This window comes from Sprattus sprattus (assembly GCF_963457725.1).
Source record: "Sprattus sprattus genome assembly, chromosome: 4".
Lineage (NCBI taxonomy): Eukaryota > Metazoa > Chordata > Actinopteri > Clupeiformes > Clupeidae > Sprattus > Sprattus sprattus.
In genome coordinates this window covers 30353168-30371026 of record NC_137923.1, presented here as the reverse complement: position 1 = coordinate 30371026, position 17859 = coordinate 30353168, and the positions used below count along the sequence as shown (strand labels likewise).

Genomic DNA, 17859 nt, shown 5'->3' with positions numbered 1-17859 from the left:
CACACTTGTGCATCCTGAACCCTTTGCTTCCAGCTCCCACAAACCTAGTTGTTGTTGCATGAGGTTGTGCCATAAAGCGTCATGTAGTTCTTACGAGAGGTCTCGAGCCCTACCCCAAAGTTACATAGTGCAATTACCAGGCACACCAGGCGTGCTTCGACAGTGGCACAGTTTCCATTTTCCGTTTAACAAGTCAGTGTACCACCAAAATGATTTTCAAGTTGTTTTGTCATTTAAGTTTTTTATTTGTTTTAAAGATGCTGTTTTGTCATTTAAGTTTTTTAATTGTTTTAAAGATGCTGTTTTGTCATTTAAGTTTTTTATTTGTTTTAAAGATGAAATTCCATATATACATAGAATTTACACATATATGTTACAAAACATCTCACATTTTAAACGGGAAACACACAAACAAGCAATCAAAAACAAACATAAAACAAAACCTTTAAGGCAGCTCATATGAACCCTCTTAGCACCCCATACCCATTACTATTTACGTACAAATATGCATTAAGTGTAATACACATTCGGCCCTTCTCCATTGTATTCATTAAAGTCCTGCATCCCTTATAAGAGTTTGTAACAATACTGGAGACAAAATATAGCCATGCTTGGCTGGTTTTGCTTGAATTGTTAGATAGATAGATAGATGGATACTTTATTGATCCCGAGGGAAATTAAGGTCATCCAGTAGCTTAACTTACATACATACATGAATCACAATAAATACAAAAATCACAATAAATACAAAAACAATAACAATACACATAGGGAGAACATGTACACAGGGGGTGGGGTGTTTACATATAACATATACAACATTGTGCATTACTTGTGACAGGTCTGCAAATAGTGAAAAGTAGTAGAAAAGAGTTCATGTGCATGTGTGGATAGTGCATAGAGTCCTGTGCTTGTGTGTGTAAAGTGATATAAATACAGTCCAAGGGGCTAGTGTAGCCAGTAAAAAAGTAGAAAAGGATGGGCAGTGGGATGGAATAAAGTGTGATGAGAAGAGGAGGGCAGACTGAGGGAGAATCATGCAGAGAAGTCAATCTCCCTCCCCCTCCCCTTCTGTGTGGCGTTGTAGAGCTGAATGGCCCTGGGGACAAAGGACTTCCTCAGCCTGTCTGATGAGCATGACAGTGACAGGAGTCTGCCACTGAAGATGCTCCTCTGTCCATTAAAAGTACTGTACAGTGGGTGGTGGATATTGTCCATGATGGTCAGCAGCCTGCTCAGGGTCCTACTCTCCGCCACTGTTGTTAGACAGTCCAGATCGGTGCCAACAACAGCTCCTGCCTTTCTCACCAGCCTGTCAAGTCGCCCTGCATCCCTCTTCTTTATGCTGCCTCCCCATCACACCACAGCATAGAAAAGGACGCTGGCAACAACAGACTGGTAAAACATGCGCATGAGTTTGTTGCAGACATTGAAGGACCTCAGCCTCCTCAGGAAGTAGAGTCGGCTCTGGCCCTTCTTGTAGATGGCATTTATGTTAGCTGACCAGTCCAGTTTATTGTCCAGATGAACTCCTAAGTACTTGTAGGTGCTGACCACCTCCACACTGACACCCTCTATGGAGACTGGTAGCAGAGGAGGCTGAGACCTCCTAAAATCTACCACCATCTCCTTGGTCTTGGAGGTGTTCAGTTGCAGGTGGTTATGCCTACACCACTGCACAAAGTTGTCCACCAGGCTCCTGTACTCACCCTCCTGTCCATCCCTGATACACCCCACAACAGCAGAGTCATTAGAGAACTTCTGGATGTGGCACGACTCTGTGTTGTAAGTGAAGTCTGATGTGTACAGGGTGAACAGCACTGGTGAGAGAAGAGTCCCCTGTGGAGCGCCGGTGCTGCACAACACAGTCTCAGATACGCAATCTTTCAGCCTGACAAACTGCGGCCTCTCTGTCAGGTAGTCCGTGACCCAGGATACAAGGTGAGCGTTCACACCCATCTGCACGAGCTTGTCACTCAGACAGAGGGGCTGGATGGTGTTGAAGGCACTGGAGAAATCAAAGAACATGATTCTCACAGCACCCTTCCCCTTGTCCAGATGAGTGTGTGCCCTGTGCATAAGGTAGACGATGGCATCGTCCACGCCCACCTTCTCCTGGTAGGCAAACTGCAGCGGGTCAAGTGCATGGCGTACCTGGGGTCTGATGATGTGCAGTAGCAGTCGTTCCATGGTCTTGCATATGTGTGATGTTAGGGCGACTGGCCTGTAGTCATTCAGCTCCCTGGGGTGTGGCTTCTTTGGAACAGGGATGAGGCAGGATGTTTTCCACAGAGCAGGGACCTTCCCCGGTTGAAGGCTCAGGTTGAAGAGATGCTGCAGAGGCTTCTGCCCCCTTCCTATCATAAATTCAAAAGAGGCTCTGTCATGCGCTTGAGCCACTCTGTAACCTCTGGTCTGTGTGGGCTCTTCCACTTACGTAGAATAATTCTGGCTGCTAACATAAAACCTGTTATCATCACTCCAGTTACTGCTTTAGCCAGGCCTGGTGGCATTTTAGCCACCCTTATAGGCATAACCGTGGAGATTCTGGTAGGGGTTGTCCGATCCAGCTTTCAAAACATTTGCAGTACTGCCTTCCAAAAAGGCAATACTAAGGAACAATCTCACAAGGCATGGAGGAACGTACCCATTTCTCTGTTACACTTCCAACATTTGTTGTCCTTGGTTAAACCCATTTAAAACAACTTATTAGGGGTGAAATATTATCTGAACAAAATTTCTAATTGATTAATTTATTTCTAGCATCTCTTGTAGCCCATCCTGCCACACCTCCTCATCAATGTATTTATTGTCAAATTATTGCATAATAATGCTACTTTAAAGGAACCATAATTGACAGTGTGGAATTGCTGCGATGAAAAAATTATCTACAATTTCCTAATGAACGTGGGCATTCTAAAAACTGGAATTAAACAGACTCCTCCCTCATTAATTTGCCAACACGGTCAATTTATACGCGTAGCTACAATGTAGCGCCAGGTGAGCTGTTGTATCCATAGATATCTATAATAAAGGCTAGATACCCTGCCTGCGTTTCTGGCCGACGGAGTCGAATGTCCGCACATTTCGGCCATTTTGAGGACAGTTTAGCTCACTCCCCCTTAACATTGTGTTGGTAGTGGTACTTTTGAAATAACCAGAACTTGCTCAATTTTCAACCGATTTTCAAACGGGTTGGTTTGTTATAGACGTAAGATATTTCTTATGTCACTACATACTTATGAAGAATTATAAACATGGGTTTTCATATGAAAATAACATTGACAGGTCTCTGACAGGTCTCGTTTCAAGGGAGTGTTCAATAGAGCAGGTTGCACACAATTCTGGCATCTTCATTGGCAATAAAGTCAGCAATTTCCTGTCGAAATCATAATGTAAGATGTTTAACAAACCAACCCGATTGGAAATCATGTGCAACTTCAGTTTTATTTTGTGCAAATTAAGTTATATTGAAAAGAAAGAACAATTACTCTCCAATTGATGTAAAATGACTGATACACAATAGCGTGATACACAATTAAGCTGCACATTTCAACATGTTCAAGCAACCAGAATTATTACCAAGGTAATGACGATTGTAAATCAAGTCATTTGTAAATCCGTCAAAATTTCCGCGAGATAAGGGTGTAAACGATTGTGAAGATCACTGACGTTACCTAACGTACCACTGATCCCTACCGGAAGCATACTGTCCTCAAAATGGCCTCCTGTGCGGACGTTCAAGAGATTTGATTTACAATCGTCATTACCTTGGTAATAATTCTGGATGCTTGAACATGTTGAAATGTGCAGCTTAATTGTGTATCACGGCTATTGTGTATCAGTCATTTTACATCAATTGGCGAGGCATAATTGCTCTTTCTTTTCAATATAACTTAAGTTGCACATAATAAAACTGAAGTTGCACATGATTTCCAATCGGGTTGGTTTGTTAAACATCTTACATTATGATTTCGACAGGAAATTGCGGACTTTATTGCCAATGAAGATGCCAGAATTTTGTGCAACCTGCTCTATTGAACACTCCCTTGAAACGAGACCTGTCAGAGACCTGTCAATGTCATTTTCATATGAAAACCCATGTTTATAATTCTTCATAAGTATGTAGTGCCATAAGAAATATCTTACGTTTATAACAAACCAACCCGTTTGAAAATCGGTTGAAAATTAAGGAAGTTCTGGTTACTTAAAAAGTACCACTTCCAACACAATGTTAAGGGGGAGTGAGCTATACTGTCCTCAAAATGGCCGAAATGTGCGGACATTCGGCTCCGTCGGCCAGAAACGCAGGCAGGATATCTAGCCTTTATTATAGATATCTATGGTTGCACCCCCTTGGTTGTATCCATAGACATCATATAGGTATATGATGTCTATGGTTGTATCCCACAGGTGGAACTCTTTGGAATTACCAGGTTTCCTCCGAAACTATTTCAGAGTCGGACGTAAACACTGCGAATGCTACGCCTGCGCATGGACTGTGTGAAGTGCTCCATGCCAGATGCTCTCAGCAGCATCGAAAACTTGAAGGTAGTATGGCTGATGAGCCAGTTAAAGCATCGAATGACAGACCGGTGTATCGAGACCCTCCTAATTGGATTCTACAGCACCCAAAGGTAAGTGCTATTAAGTTAATGGTTGAAACTTTTCGTTTGAAAACCAATCAACTTACAATTTCCTTTTTGTCTGTTTTGGCAGTATCTCGACTTCATGCGACTAGATGTGAGCGACATAGCTCAGGTGCACGCTGCATTCCTTGTCTACATGGATCTCACAGAAGGTGAGGATGATTATTAGACGTTTTTTTGTCAGTTGGCTGCTTTTGAAACTAAGGTAGCGACTGTTGTCTGCCATTAGTAGGCTAACCGATATAACCGCTTGTTTATCTTGCAGTGCGTCAGTGGGAGTGTGTGTCCAGCTTCGCCTGTCCTAATATAGGTGCAGTCCTTCTACAAGGCCATCGGAAAGAAGGGGAAGCAGCCCAAGTGGTGCTCCCTTTGCCGGCCCACAGAACCCTCAGTCACAGAGAGTAAGCACATGAGCTCTGTCTCAAAATACCCGCAGAAGACATGGTAGAGTCCATGTGACGGTTAAAGAAGCGACCGTTTTTCAGTGCGTAAGACTGACGATTACACTGTGTGTTGCTTGCCAAACATTATAGCTTGACACATTTACATTAGTGTGACAAACAACACACCAAAGCTCTTTGTCATTGTGTGAACAGCAAAAAAAACAAAGCCAGTGTGCCAAGGCCGTTTTGTTTCTTTTAAACAAGTGTAGCTGTCGAAGGCCACTTCTAACACTGAGAGGATTACCCTTCCCTTTAGTTAGAGGCTCCTTTTGTTGTGAGGGGGTTGGACAGAACTTGGGAGTATTCCTGAGTGTACTGAGTACCCTCTCATTGTCAGGTGAGAAGCTTTGTGAAACATTGCGATTATTGATCTGTATTTAGATGCTGTCTCCTCTTGTCACACAGGGTGCGGTGTGTGTTGGACAGAGGTGCCCCCATGCTGCTATGTGCAGTGGCATCAGACTCCACACTTGTGTACCAGAGGTTTAGCAGCGGCTTGGTGACCCCCGACCCCCCAGTTGACATCCAGGATCAGGGTCGTCGACAGCAACGCAAGCGGAGGATACCTCCTTGAGTCTCAACAGGAGTCTTGGACTGATTAAGATATAACCTTGCTGGAGTTTCCCCAGAGGTACTGGAGCGGCTTGTTTCCAGAGGTGCCTGTTACAGACACATCATCTAAACCTGCTGAATATGGGACCATGACCGGGATATCACGGATGCCGTCACTGTTCCTTCATTTCAAGATTAGTATTTGCTATTAAATTGTTTTCAAAACGCATACTGGGAATGTTTCATTTTTGTCTACCTTTGCACAAAAAAAACCTATGCCTAACCAAACATCTGTTGGACAAGGCAAATCCATTCATTGGTCTATCTCTTAAAATTTGGAAGCAAACACAGAAATTGTGCAACATACAAAAAACTGCAAAACTATTAAAATGGTGCTCCTTTGATAGTGATTTCCCTCCTAATTTAAGTGATGATAGATTCAAGACATGGGCAAAAAAGGGAGTCACTGCTTACTGTACACGGATACGAAAGGGGTCACTGAAGAACTTCCAGACGTTGAGGGAGGAATATGATCTTGAACAGCAAGATTTTTACAGATTCCTACAAATGCGACATTGCTTTGACACAATGAAGAAAGACATAGATATGTCAAATTTAGAGAGTGGAATGATGAAAATATTCATATCTGCATACAATTCTGAATGCAACTATAAAATCATATCCAAGATATACAACTGTTTCTCACATAGAAAATCACAAGAGTCATTGTATATCAAGGAAAAATGGGATAGTGAGACAAATTATGTTGTCTGCCAGGACGATCGGTATGGTATTTGTCAAACACAATGGAAAACCACTAGTTCTCTGAGCTGGAGGGAATTCTGTTGGAAGAATCTGGTTCGTTTCTTCATAACCCCTCAACAAAAGTGCCATTACACTACTGATTCAGACTGCTGGAGACAATGCCAAACAGATAAAGCGAATCACTATCACATTTTCTGGTCCTGCCCAGTGTTAATCCCATTCTGGAAAAGTGTACATAAGACTTTACAGGAGGTTTTTTCCGAAATAATATTCCCTTCAGATTTGACACTCTATACTTGAGTAACTTTCCACAAGAGATAAATGCCAAAGACAGGAAGCTCATGTCCATCTTATTAGCTGCATGTAAAAAGGCCATAACACGTAAATGGCTGAAGCAACAGGCCCCCCGATCAATGATTGGAAAGTTTATGAAATACACAAAATGGAGAGACTGACATATTATCTCAAACTTCGCCAAGAAGATTTTATTAGGATATGGTTTGAGTGGATAATATACAGTATATAGCTTCCAGAAGAGCAGACTTTATTTAATGTATACTGTATGTATTTAATTCAAGAACACACATTCCTGCCGGTTCTATGTATATAGTTTTTATTTACAGTACCAGACAGACCCTTCAAAGACGGTCAATGCACAAGCTATCAAGAGACAGTCAAGTGTTTTCTTTCTTTGGGTGTATTTTTGGTTTCCTTTGGAATTTGAAACCCTTGATAAATGTGACATGCAATAACCTGGAGGTTAACCAGATTATTTTTGTTTTTTTATTGTACTAATGTGATGTAATTATCCTTTTTTTATATATATAAATGTCTCTGACTTGTGTATTTGCTTACCATGCTGAGAATGTACAATTGCCAAAAAGATACTCTCATGAATTGATGACATGAGTTATTCATTGTGTTTTCCAGATGTAAGATTTGACCAGTAAATCCATTAAATACAAGAGTAAGAAGAGATTTAATTAATTTTTCTTTTATTTTTAGTAGAAAAACAAAATGAATTGGAGGTCAAGCAAGGCTCTCAAACAGATTTGAAGGATTGGCAAGTGTAATCTAGATAGGGTGTATCTCGAGGAGTTTCAGGATTTTACCTGGCTGGATACGAAGACATGTTACAATACTGTCCATGTATAGATACAGTATACATGTTAATGCCATACTTTGATTTCAATACTTGAAGTAAACATTTCTGGTACATTTAGACACAATCTACTGTGACTTACAGGAACTTAACATACACAGGACTGTATGCAGGACTGGCTTGTATCTTACATCTAGTACATCTGAAAACCAAAAGTCTCCTCACAGCTGGTCCTACATATACTGAGCCATTCAGATGCTCCAACATTGCCATTGGCATTTCCACATCATCCATTCAAGTTACCCTTCAACTTCTAAATCAATCTCGTCATATCTGACCTTTATTGTGTTAAGAGACAGCACTGCAGAGTTTCTGCAGATATAACAAAGTCATTTTAAATATTTATTTGGTCCTACATTCTTTGCATGGCAACAGCATGTAGATACTAATAAAGGAAAATGGACTGAAATTTCCCCCATGGTACAGTATGAGTATTTCTACAGTAAACCGCAGTCAATACTTAACAGCACTAGTGTCCTGAGATTTGTACACATGATCCAGAAGTAGAGCATAGCTAAAAAAACAGACAGATGGAAGATCATACAACTTGCAAGATTACGACCAAGTTTCTTGGAGGGCCGGAGAAAAAAAAGTATCACTTAGTAAATATTTTTGTGTGGATATGAGTGCAAAACGGTAACTTCTTTGGGCTGACAGTAAATGTGTTGTCTATATAGGCCGATGAGTTAACATTTAAAATTTTCATTTAGGGTGTCTCACTAAATCTAACATTTATCGTAAGAATGTAACAGTGCTAAATGGAATGGCATTTATCTGAAATAAATTGGCTCTGGTGCTTGGCAACACTAACAAATATCTGGGGTGTACTCCCTTCCCCAAAAGGCATCACATAGCATCTCAATACTACTCAGAAATAATAAAAAAAAATCTGACCAAACACTTGCAAAAGTTCAAAATCAAACATGGCCAAAAAAAGAACGGTGTCCAGCACTGCCTTAGTGTTCAATAAAAAGTCTGCTTTCCCTCTAAATCTTCCGGGTAGGCAACAGCAGGATAAGGCAGGGGGATATGCAGACAGTCTGAACATGGCTTTTGCCAAAGCTCCATCCCACTACTCTTCCATTGTCAACTTTGACCTGTCTCCTCTCCTGGATGAGAATGACAGAGCCCCTCAAAGGACACTGCTGGAAATAACTTTCTCTGTTTACTTCTGTTCCGTTCCAACACTTTAGTGCTTCCTCACAATATTTGTTTGTGTTACTGCGCAATATAGTACATATAGTATTGAGAATGTATGTCAAAGTATTGTCATGGCACAAAACGTTTAAGGGCTCCGTAGAAAACTTGTGTCAGGAAAGGCGTAAGGAAATTTGTTTAGAATGGCCTTGCCGCAATACGTCGCTGGAGGTGTGTTGTGTTGTGTCTGTACTGTATTGCTTTTGCTCATCCAGGCTTTTCCTACGAGCACTCACTGAGGAGAGGAGACAAAAGTTGGCCATGGTGAAAGACTGGGGATCAGGCCTTGAGTGGAGGTGGATAAAACTTCAGAACTGTGCTATGTCACATCCTCTTCCTCCGAGCAGTAGTCCCGCCCCTGGAAACAGAAAATAAATCATGTGGGCCTTCTCTGAAAACATGACCAGTAAAGTATTCATAGCCTGTGACAGCTATAGGTTTCCACTAACAAAATCGAACATAACATTACAGTGAGGGTTAATCCTGTCTTTCCTTACCTTCTCAATCTTGTCATCCAGCATCTTGAAAAACTCCTGCTGGCTCTCTGATGAGTGGATACTGCATGGAATAGAACCCAAATAACATTAACATGATGAAGTCACAATAACAGGGATTCTGCCATTTCAGTGAAGGAAGACAATTCAAATTATATTCCACCTACACATGACTGAATGCTTAAAGTCGCTATTTAGTTTTACTTGAACACACAAATCCGCTGCTACTTTAGCTCAGTTCTTATATTTTGTGCGGTACAGAATCTGCAGCCATCAGGTTAAATGCTTAATTTTGATTCTTTAGGTAGAAAGAACTGCTCCACGTCTGAGCAATAAAAAGCCAAATCTCCATCACCACAGCTGTAGACAAGGTATGTCATTCACCTTATCTTGTTGCCATTGACACCCTGGGAGTCCTTCAGTTTGCCCCTATGCAAAAGTGTGCTTTTCTCCTGCAAGAACCACACACACACACACACACACAACACACACAACACACACAACACACACACCATTACATTTTGCCTACAGGCTGACTGAGATTTGCGAAAAAGCGTAGGGTACAACACTAATGACACAACACCATGCTGTTTATCAAAGGGGGAACATCACTGGGTGTGCATGAATGTGACTCTAGGAAAACTGTGGTTGTATGCGATCTTACCAGGTTTTCCTGGTTGCATGCATTCACTTGGTCCTCTTCACCAAGCACATATTTTACCTTCTCCACTCCCTTCGTTTTGTATTCTTCTAAATGAAGGCAAAGACACAGGCAGAAAAAAAAAGTTATAGTATTAATAACAGAATTGCTTTAAAGCAGCAATCAGGAGTTCTGTTCCAAAACTAGTACGCCAACTACCTAAAAGGCATACAAAAACCTTGCAAACACCACCAATAGCCCAGTTGACACTGATAGAAGCTTGCCAACACACTAGCTGGTGTCTTTTGGCAGTGTAGCTGGCAATGTCATGCTGTGAAAGCTTTTCTTCTATTTTTGCAAGGTGTTTCAGGCAGGAAACACAGAACTACATAGTGCATATCCTGGATAGCTAGTGGGAAAGACACAGATGTTTATCTGTCCTTCACATGACCATATGCTATCAAAATGAATTTGAGGATGGTACCAAAACTAGTTTCCTATAAAACCATACCTCAAAAAGTATCAAATTGTTGCATAGTGTTACTTTAAAATAGCTAATCAAATATGTCTAGCCTCCTTCCTAGCTTGTACTTGAAAAGCAATGACATTTATTTGTTTTACTTTAGGGGAAACTGCCCATGTCGAACAAACAATTGTTTAAATTGTTTAACTGACCTGAAAAGGCATCTCCGTTGCTGTAGGCTTTGCCCTGGCCCTCGTCCTCACTGGGTACAGCTGACAACTGCTTGGCCGAGGTGCAGCCCATCGCCTCGCTCCCTGCCTTTAGCCTACTACATCTCAGTGTTCAAATCTAACAGAGAAAAAAAAAGAAGAAAAATTGCTGTAACTCAACATAACTGCAGTAACATTGCATGCCTGTGTTGCCAGGTATTAAAGAATATCCATCTCTGCTGGATTCAATACTTAAAGCAAAACACATGGCTGATGGGAAAAAAATGTGGTTGTAGGACTGGTCCTCTGCAAAACGAACTGTCCTAGGAGTTAATCATGTGGCCAGCCAAGTTTGAAATATTGACACCGATCACATTTTTTCAGAGTTTTAAGCTTTTTATCTTGAATTTAAACATTAAAAATGTGCTTGTAAGCACCGAGTTGCTGACTTTAAAAAGGGCCCGGCACAAACTGTACGGTTCATGAAGGGGATCGTGTAGACTAATGAGTAGACAAAATAAAAACTTGTCTAGTAGAGCACTACATACGCTGCCTTCTGGAAGAGAATAATCATTTCACTAACAAACCACACATCACGTTTTGCCAACCATAATAGCCTCTCAAGACCACAACAAATGGCAACGATTCTAGGCGACAAACTAAAACTGTATACTTATGTCTAAATAACTAAGCTCTCTTAACAGTATTCCAATCATCCCTCACGGTCAACTGGAGTGTCACACAATGGGCCTTGTGAAAACCACTCTCTTGAAGGCTGCCAACCAACCGAGGAAAAAGTAAGAGAGAGGCAGTCGGTACAGATTAAATGAGAAAACGCGTATGAAATGAGATAACGACTGGAAAATATTGGCTACACAGAACTGAGGGCCATGAGGAAGATATCCCGCGACAGTTCAGATGTATTCGCAGAACAGGTGACGTGAGGACAATAGCTTGTGTGCTGTATAATTAAAAAAAAAATGTGCCAAGATGATTTTGGTTTAAAACAAGCAGCGTGTTACGGTCTTTGTTTCCTCATCATTCAGACCCGCAACGCCTTAATCCAAAAACAATGACTGAGTGACAGTACTGTTTCTAGCCCAGTCCGAGCTTCGAAGCAGAGACGTGACACGAAACGTACAAACAGCTGGGAGCAGCTGTGCACCTATATCTCGCTAACGTAAAGCTTTAGCCTCAGCAATACGCTCTAGCGATTAAATAACATACGCGGTGCAATATTTCATCGTATGACAGCGATCAACAGTAATTAGAGCCAGAAATAGCCATACAGAAAGTACAGCAGCAATTTGATAGAGATCGGCGCATTCAAGTTAACCCATTACAGCAAGCTGCCACACAACCAACGTCAGCTAGCTAACGTTAACCCACAGCTGTTTTATGTTGAAAATACGTACACATGCCGTTACTGCCTCAAATATTATAATAAAAAACCCGAATAACTTAGATCTAGGTAGAAACAGGATAAGAGCCCCCCAAAAAACGAAAGGATGATAACAACAACGAAGGGAACAACAAAGAAACAGAAACCGAGGCATTTCGAACAGTGGACGCCTCCGCACAGACTAACGCTGTTGAACCAGAAAATCCAGGTTTATATGTTCACCACAGTATTGTTGGTACTTACTTTATATTGTCGTATTAACAGTATTGCAGTTTGCTTAACAGAAACCCGTACGAGAGCAGCTCTAGCAGGCGGGATTTCCAACTCGCTCAAACTGTCGCCCGTGTCTTGCATGTGAATTCCAGTTCACAGACATAAATAATCGATGGGCCACCTATTCATTTGGCAGTTTTGACGAAAGGCTAAACGATCACCGAAAAATTCAACGACTTTAATACTCAACAAGAATTCACCAAATGTAACAGTTTTTGAGGCAATCTATTTCATCTCAATTTGTTGTGTTTTGACTGGGATGTGCGTGATGTTTGAGGAAATGCAGACCACTCATGCCAAATTTTACTAAAGGTTTACAATTAAAATACAAAGAAATAAGACCAAAAAAAATCCAAACACTGTGGAGAACTTCACTTAAAGGCATGATAGACATTTTTGTCTTTTAGAAAACGATTCAACACCTGTAAAAGGATGGGATGGGGGTAAGTGCGGAAGTGGAAGCGGACACCATACGCACAGACACAATCATCTCTCCGTCGCAAACCCTGCACAGCTGCCAGAGCTCCCTGGGTCAGCACATTCCCTGTAGCCTAGCTGTACTACATTTATGTGGTATTTTTTTAAAAACTATAAGTTGCAGATATCTACTGCCTGTTATAAACAACACACATTACCACGATGGTGCTACTTACAATGATTGTTCGGGTGGCAGACGGATTGCCTCTTGCAGCGTCAATTCAAGAAGATGAGCAGGTTTGAATTAACTTAAATAGCAACTTAGCTGTGGATAACGTTAAGACAACTAGCTAACTAGTCCTGCGCTGAAGTAAAGTAGACCTGTCATTTCAGCTACTTCACTTAAACAAAAACCACGTTGCATGTTATTGTATGAAACGTTAACCTACTTTTGGTTCAAGTTTTTGTTTTCTAATCCGGTTTACATGTTAAGACAACAATTTTATTTTGTTTGTAGTCTGGTCGGGACCTACAGCAGTATCAAACTCAAGCTAAGCAGCTATACCGTAAGCTCAACAGTGGAAGTCCCAGTAGATGTACTTTAGAGGCGGGGGCCATGAACTTTCAGTAAGTATAAGTTTTGCCCTGAAAGTCATACAATGTAGTGTTGTAAATTCGTGGGTGTGTGAGTTGTTCATGATGTCATCATCCACTTAACCATTTTACCAGCTATGCCATAGAGAAAGGTGTTTGCTACCTCGCCTTGTGTGAGGCTGGTTTCCCCAGAAAACTTGCTTTTGCGTACTTGGAGGACCTCGAAACCGAGTTCAGTGAGCAGTATGGGAGGAAGGTGCCTGTAGTTTCACGACCCTATTCTTTCATTGAGTTTGGTGAGTGGCTTTACTCTATTCAAAAACATTTTGAATCTGCAACTGAATTGTTAATTACAAAAAGACTATACCTCCAGACACATATATCCAGAAGACAAAGAAGTCATACATCGACAGTCGAGCACGAAGGAACTTAACCAGCATTAACACGGAACTGCATGATGTCCAAAGAATTATGGTCGCAAATATCGAGGAGGTCCTTCAGAGAGGAGAAGCCTTGTCAGGTAAACATCTGAAGAAAGAATGACAGTTTTATAGACTCTCACTATAAAGTGATTAGACTAAAACAATTACAGACGTTAAACACACTTCTATGCACACATTGCCTAGGATTTGTTAGAAGCACAAGCCCAGGGCAGTCTTGATAACTGAGAAGCTTTTTTCTACTCATCATTTTAAAAATCTGTAATATTTCTCCAATCCTATTTGTCTTCTCATCAGTCATCATTACTCCATCCCATTATCAGAAACTCATAATTAATTTGTCTCTGGTCCTGTCAAAAAGGACAGTGTTATTGAACATTGACTCAGCAGTTAAATGCATATACACATTTATGTGGTTTCTCAATATTTCCCTTTCTTCCTGTAGCATTGGACTCCAAAGCCAGTAATTTGTCCAGCCTCTCCAAAAAGTACCGCAGTGATGCCAAGTACTTGAACACTCGTTCCACATACGCTAAGGTGGCAGTTGGTGCTGTGTTTTTGATCACACTCATTGTGTATGTGCGTTTCTGGTGGCTCTGAATTACCACATTCCACCAAATTAAGGAACTTTTATTTGTTCTGAAGACTGTCAGGTGACTGTTCACTGGGAGCTCCAGAGGGCACCCATAACGGATGCCTTGGAATGTGATGTGTGCTCTCGGAATGTGCTTACACATGTTTGTATTGAAATGTACAAAAAGATCTGAGGTCAAATTAATCTAATTTAGTATGTTAAGACATTTTCACCAGTGTCGGTTGGAATCTAGATAGAATTTTGAAATACATCTGACTTCCAATTGTTGATAGCTTCTTATTAAACCTGTTATTTAATGTGATGTTACAAGATATTTACGACAAAATGTGTTAAACCGTTGTAGCAATCTCATTCTACAAGTTTAAATGCATTTTGTTAATTGGAGATGGCAAAATGGGTATCGTGTTTCAGAGAAAGAAAAATAACTACATAACTACGGACATTCTTTATTGTGCAGAAATATTTTTATATAAAACAAATGAAAAAATGTGCTTGCTGTATGTTTAGCTGCATGGTTTATTTTCTATGAATTAGTCTGTATGATACTGAACAAAATTACAAAAGCGTGTATACATGCAATTTTGAAGACAACATTCACATATAGGCCTGTTCGAATGGCACCATACTCTGTAGAACACTACACCACAAGGTCAAAGTCATCCCTCTGAAAACAGACAAAATAGAGAAAATCAGATATTTTCAGCATCATGTCCAGAGTAAAATATAGACAAAGGTAGTAATGAGCCATAGTATGTACATTTCAGCAGAATTATTAGAATTAGAGAATTAAATTTAAAGTCACAGTATACTCCTTACCTCTTCATTGTAATTCATGACATGCTGTTTAATCTTAGAAGAGTCAACCCACGTAACAAAGTCCTCCATATTCCTATAATGCAAACAAAATTAAATTGAATATTGTCATTCTTAACATTCCAAGAAAGGTGATCTGGTGGTACTGAACCACTGTGACAAATCACAGAGATCAAATGACAATCAGCTAATTCGTGAAAAACTGCTATGCGAGCTGACCTTGTGACGAGGAATGCAGGATCTGTGACAACTTCTGGTCCAACTCTAATATCTTAGGAAGGAGTCAAGGGAAAGGAATACAAAGATCTGATATCCAACTCATATTCTAAATAATAATAATAATTAATTTTATTTTTTATGCTGCACACTGACTTTCTTGGTTTGGTTCTTCAGTGAACCACCAAAGCTAAGGGTTACTGTGACGTAACAAAATAGCAGAAAGGGCTTGATGGTTCAAAATGAAACTAAGCTTTTGTCATCACTAGAAGTGGTTCAAAATGCACAAGGCACATTACAAGGTGTGACACATAGTGCATAGGACAGTTCCAGAGTGTAGCTGCCACATGTGATCAAGGTGCGTGTGCTATTTTATTCCCTTACCCTAATCTGGGTTTGTAATCCTAAAAGGTTTTCCCATCCCTAACCTGGGTTTGTATTCAATTCCTACCCTTAACCAGGTTTGTACTCCCAAGGAGCATACCCCAGCCCCACCTTGTCATCCCTGGTATTGACGTGCCCTAACTGCGAGTCTGGGACACCAGACCCCATTGTTGAGCTTTCTGAGGGTGTTGTGGGTCTAATTCAACAAAACACTGACAAAGGTTTGTTGCAGTGAAATGCTCACAAAGGCATCTTTGTTGTTGTTAAGTATTATTGAGTATCAGTGTGATGGTTGCAGTATACCCTGTTATAATACTTAGGCTAGGTCATTTGGTATGAGTACTTTCATGTTGTGGGAAGTCCCCAATAATGAATTTAACATCTTTTTAACTAAAAATGTAAAAGAATAAAGAATATAGTTGTGCTAAATACACTTATATTGATATCCAACACAATAACCCGCCCAATAATTTCACAGGTTTACGAAGGATACGTCCCTGCTCAATGAAAGTAATTGCCGTCTTCAGATTCTGGGCCATGCGTAAACGCAACATGACCGTCGGCAGCCGTCTCCTAAAACGCAAAAGCACAGACAAAACACATACACACACATTAAAGTACCACCAGAGAGAGACACAACAAACCAATGACAAATGTTAACCGAGGCTTGAATCTAGGTCTGTGATAACAACTAGAAAATTGAATTTTTGGTAGACAGGCAATCGTCCATGAAAAAAGCTCGTATGTAAGCCGGTGGCAGAAATGCCAGTTGATTACACTTCATAAAGGGCGTTTAGCTTAGTGAACACAAAGGAACAAAAGCATTTAGCTGAGTGGCATTTACCTGCAGAAGGAGGAGGCACTGACATTCTCAATTAAAGACAGGTTCTGTTTGGTTGGGATTATTCCCACACTGTACCTGTGAAGGTAAAGTAATATTTGAATCAGTGACAATGGTGTTTAGAGCGGAGCTCTACTGTGGCTATTAGATTAGCCAATGATAAACCTATCAATCAATGAGCCCACTCACAGTTTTTCCAGAAGAAGCGCAGTACTGTGAGCTCTGAATCCATCCTTTTCGTCAAGGTCCCTAATTTTTCTGGCCAATTCTCTTATATGGCGACTTAATTTGTTGTACCTTAAACACAAACAAAAACATCTACTTAAAATACGATACGAAAACATTTATTTTAAATACAGAGGCTCGTAGTTAGCTAATCAGCTAGCTAACTAACATCACTTACTTTGTGTAGTCCTCTCTCTTCTCGATGTGGTATTTCCGTAGTATTTTAACTTCGTGCAAGTTATTGTCGACTTCCCAGTTTATGAAATCTACTTTCTTTAAGAGTTTCTTTTCGTGAAATTTCAATTTACGCACCATTTTCAATCGAATAAAGAAAACACTGTAACGTAACTATGTCAGTTTCAGGTCATGTTTTCTGAATCACATGGGAAGACAACTCTACTTCTACGTCCAATCACTGAGTGACATTGTGATACACTGCCACCAAGCGTAAAGGAGGAAAGCACGTCTTGGAAAGGCATCGCAAAAGTGTTATCAGCTTAAATTAGTTTTTCCTATAGTGTATGATGGTAATATGATTTAAGCATACTACTATTTTATTATATAGTCTACTAGTACCATACCCCTAGGAAATAGTGAAGACAATTGGATGGGACCAGAAAAACTTAAATTCCAACATTTTCTACCTTCAGAATTGTTGTTCTGCAGAGCACTGATAATTTGACTACCTTCTGTCAGCTTGAAGGTCTGGCTTCTCTGACCCCTCCCATGACTGGAGTTCAGTCGTTTCCAATCAATCATTCTCCACTACAGCTGAACCATTTGGCCATGTTTGTTTGGTTTTATGCATTCAGTTACTGCCATGTGATTAGCTAATTGTATACTTACAAACAGGTGTAAAGGTGTACCCAGTAAAGTGTTTTAGTGGCTTACACTGCTCCTCAAAATCACTTTCTGAGCATAACTGTGCAGTTGTTGTGAGGATGTTGCTCCTGGAGATTTGAGTATGCTGCCACTGGATTGTCTGTTTTTATCAGAAAGTGGAGATTTGGAGAAACTCCAAGAATCCCTCAAAGAATACTCAATGGTGCTGCCTCCATTGGGAATCCAGTTCTCTCGACTGACAG

At 40.6% G+C, this 17859-nt stretch overlaps 4 protein-coding genes across 4 annotated transcripts; 2 read left to right on the top strand and 2 right to left on the bottom strand.

The window, feature by feature from the left end:
- Nucleotides 1-4556: 4556 nt before the first annotated feature.
- On the top strand, nt 4557-5747 carry tsen15 (TSEN15 tRNA splicing endonuclease subunit; the record flags this gene model as incomplete). The annotated part of the gene is made up of 4 exons (XM_080836956.1): nt 4557-4637; nt 4720-4801; nt 4915-5050; nt 5498-5747. The coding sequence occupies 4 exons, from the start codon at nt 4557-4559 to the stop codon at nt 5664-5666; spliced, it is 468 nt and encodes a 155-aa protein (XP_080693082.1). The 3' UTR covers nt 5667-5747.
- Nucleotides 5748-8061: 2314 nt separating this feature from the next.
- LOC308364587 (uncharacterized protein C1orf21 homolog) lies at nt 8062-12329 on the bottom strand. Its single transcript, XM_080837769.1, has 6 exons — nt 12220-12329; nt 10578-10713; nt 9927-10012; nt 9647-9714; nt 9266-9326; nt 8062-9126 (listed from the first exon to the last, which is right to left on the bottom strand). The coding sequence occupies exons 2-6, from the start codon at nt 10666-10668 to the stop codon at nt 9088-9090; spliced, it is 345 nt and encodes a 114-aa protein (XP_080693895.1). The 5' UTR covers nt 10669-10713; nt 12220-12329; the 3' UTR covers nt 8062-9087.
- A 559-nt stretch (nt 12330-12888) lies between these two features.
- sec22ba (SEC22 homolog B, vesicle trafficking protein a) lies at nt 12889-14427 on the top strand (the record flags this gene model as incomplete). The annotated part of the gene is made up of 5 exons (XM_080837156.1): nt 12889-12963; nt 13184-13293; nt 13396-13556; nt 13634-13780; nt 14146-14427. The coding sequence occupies 5 exons, from the start codon at nt 12889-12891 to the stop codon at nt 14298-14300; spliced, it is 648 nt and encodes a 215-aa protein (XP_080693282.1). The 3' UTR covers nt 14301-14427.
- Nucleotides 14428-14731: 304 nt separating this feature from the next.
- imp3 (IMP U3 small nucleolar ribonucleoprotein 3) lies at nt 14732-17154 on the bottom strand. The gene is made up of 7 exons (XM_080837982.1): nt 16953-17154; nt 16739-16846; nt 16553-16627; nt 16202-16281; nt 15328-15379; nt 15112-15184; nt 14732-14959 (listed from the first exon to the last, which is right to left on the bottom strand). The coding sequence occupies exons 1-7, from the start codon at nt 17087-17089 to the stop codon at nt 14933-14935; spliced, it is 552 nt and encodes a 183-aa protein (XP_080694108.1). The 5' UTR covers nt 17090-17154; the 3' UTR covers nt 14732-14932.
- Between the last annotated feature and the right edge of the window lie 705 nt (nt 17155-17859).

Coding starts and splice junctions, on each gene's coding strand:
- LOC308364587 (XM_080837769.1), bottom strand. CDS start 10,668: ATGGGCTGCACCTCGGCCAAGCAGTTGTCAGCTGTACCCAGTGAGGAC. Junction 10,013..10,577: donor CAACGGAGATGCCTTTTCAG/GTCAGTTAAACA, acceptor GCCTTCATTTAG/AAGAATACAAAACGAAGGGA. Junction 9,127..9,265: donor TGGATGACAAGATTGAGAAG/GTAAGGAAAGAC, acceptor TTCTGTTTCCAG/GGGCGGGACTACTGCTCGGA.
- imp3 (XM_080837982.1), bottom strand. CDS start 17,089: ATGGTGCGTAAATTGAAATTTCACGAAAAGAAACTCTTAAAGAAAGTA. Junction 16,628..16,738: donor GCGCTTCTTCTGGAAAAACT/GTGAGTGGGCTC, acceptor TTACCTTCACAG/GTACAGTGTGGGAATAATCC. Junction 14,960..15,111: donor TCATGAATTACAATGAAGAG/GTAAGGAGTATA, acceptor GTCTGTTTTCAG/AGGGATGACTTTGACCTTGT.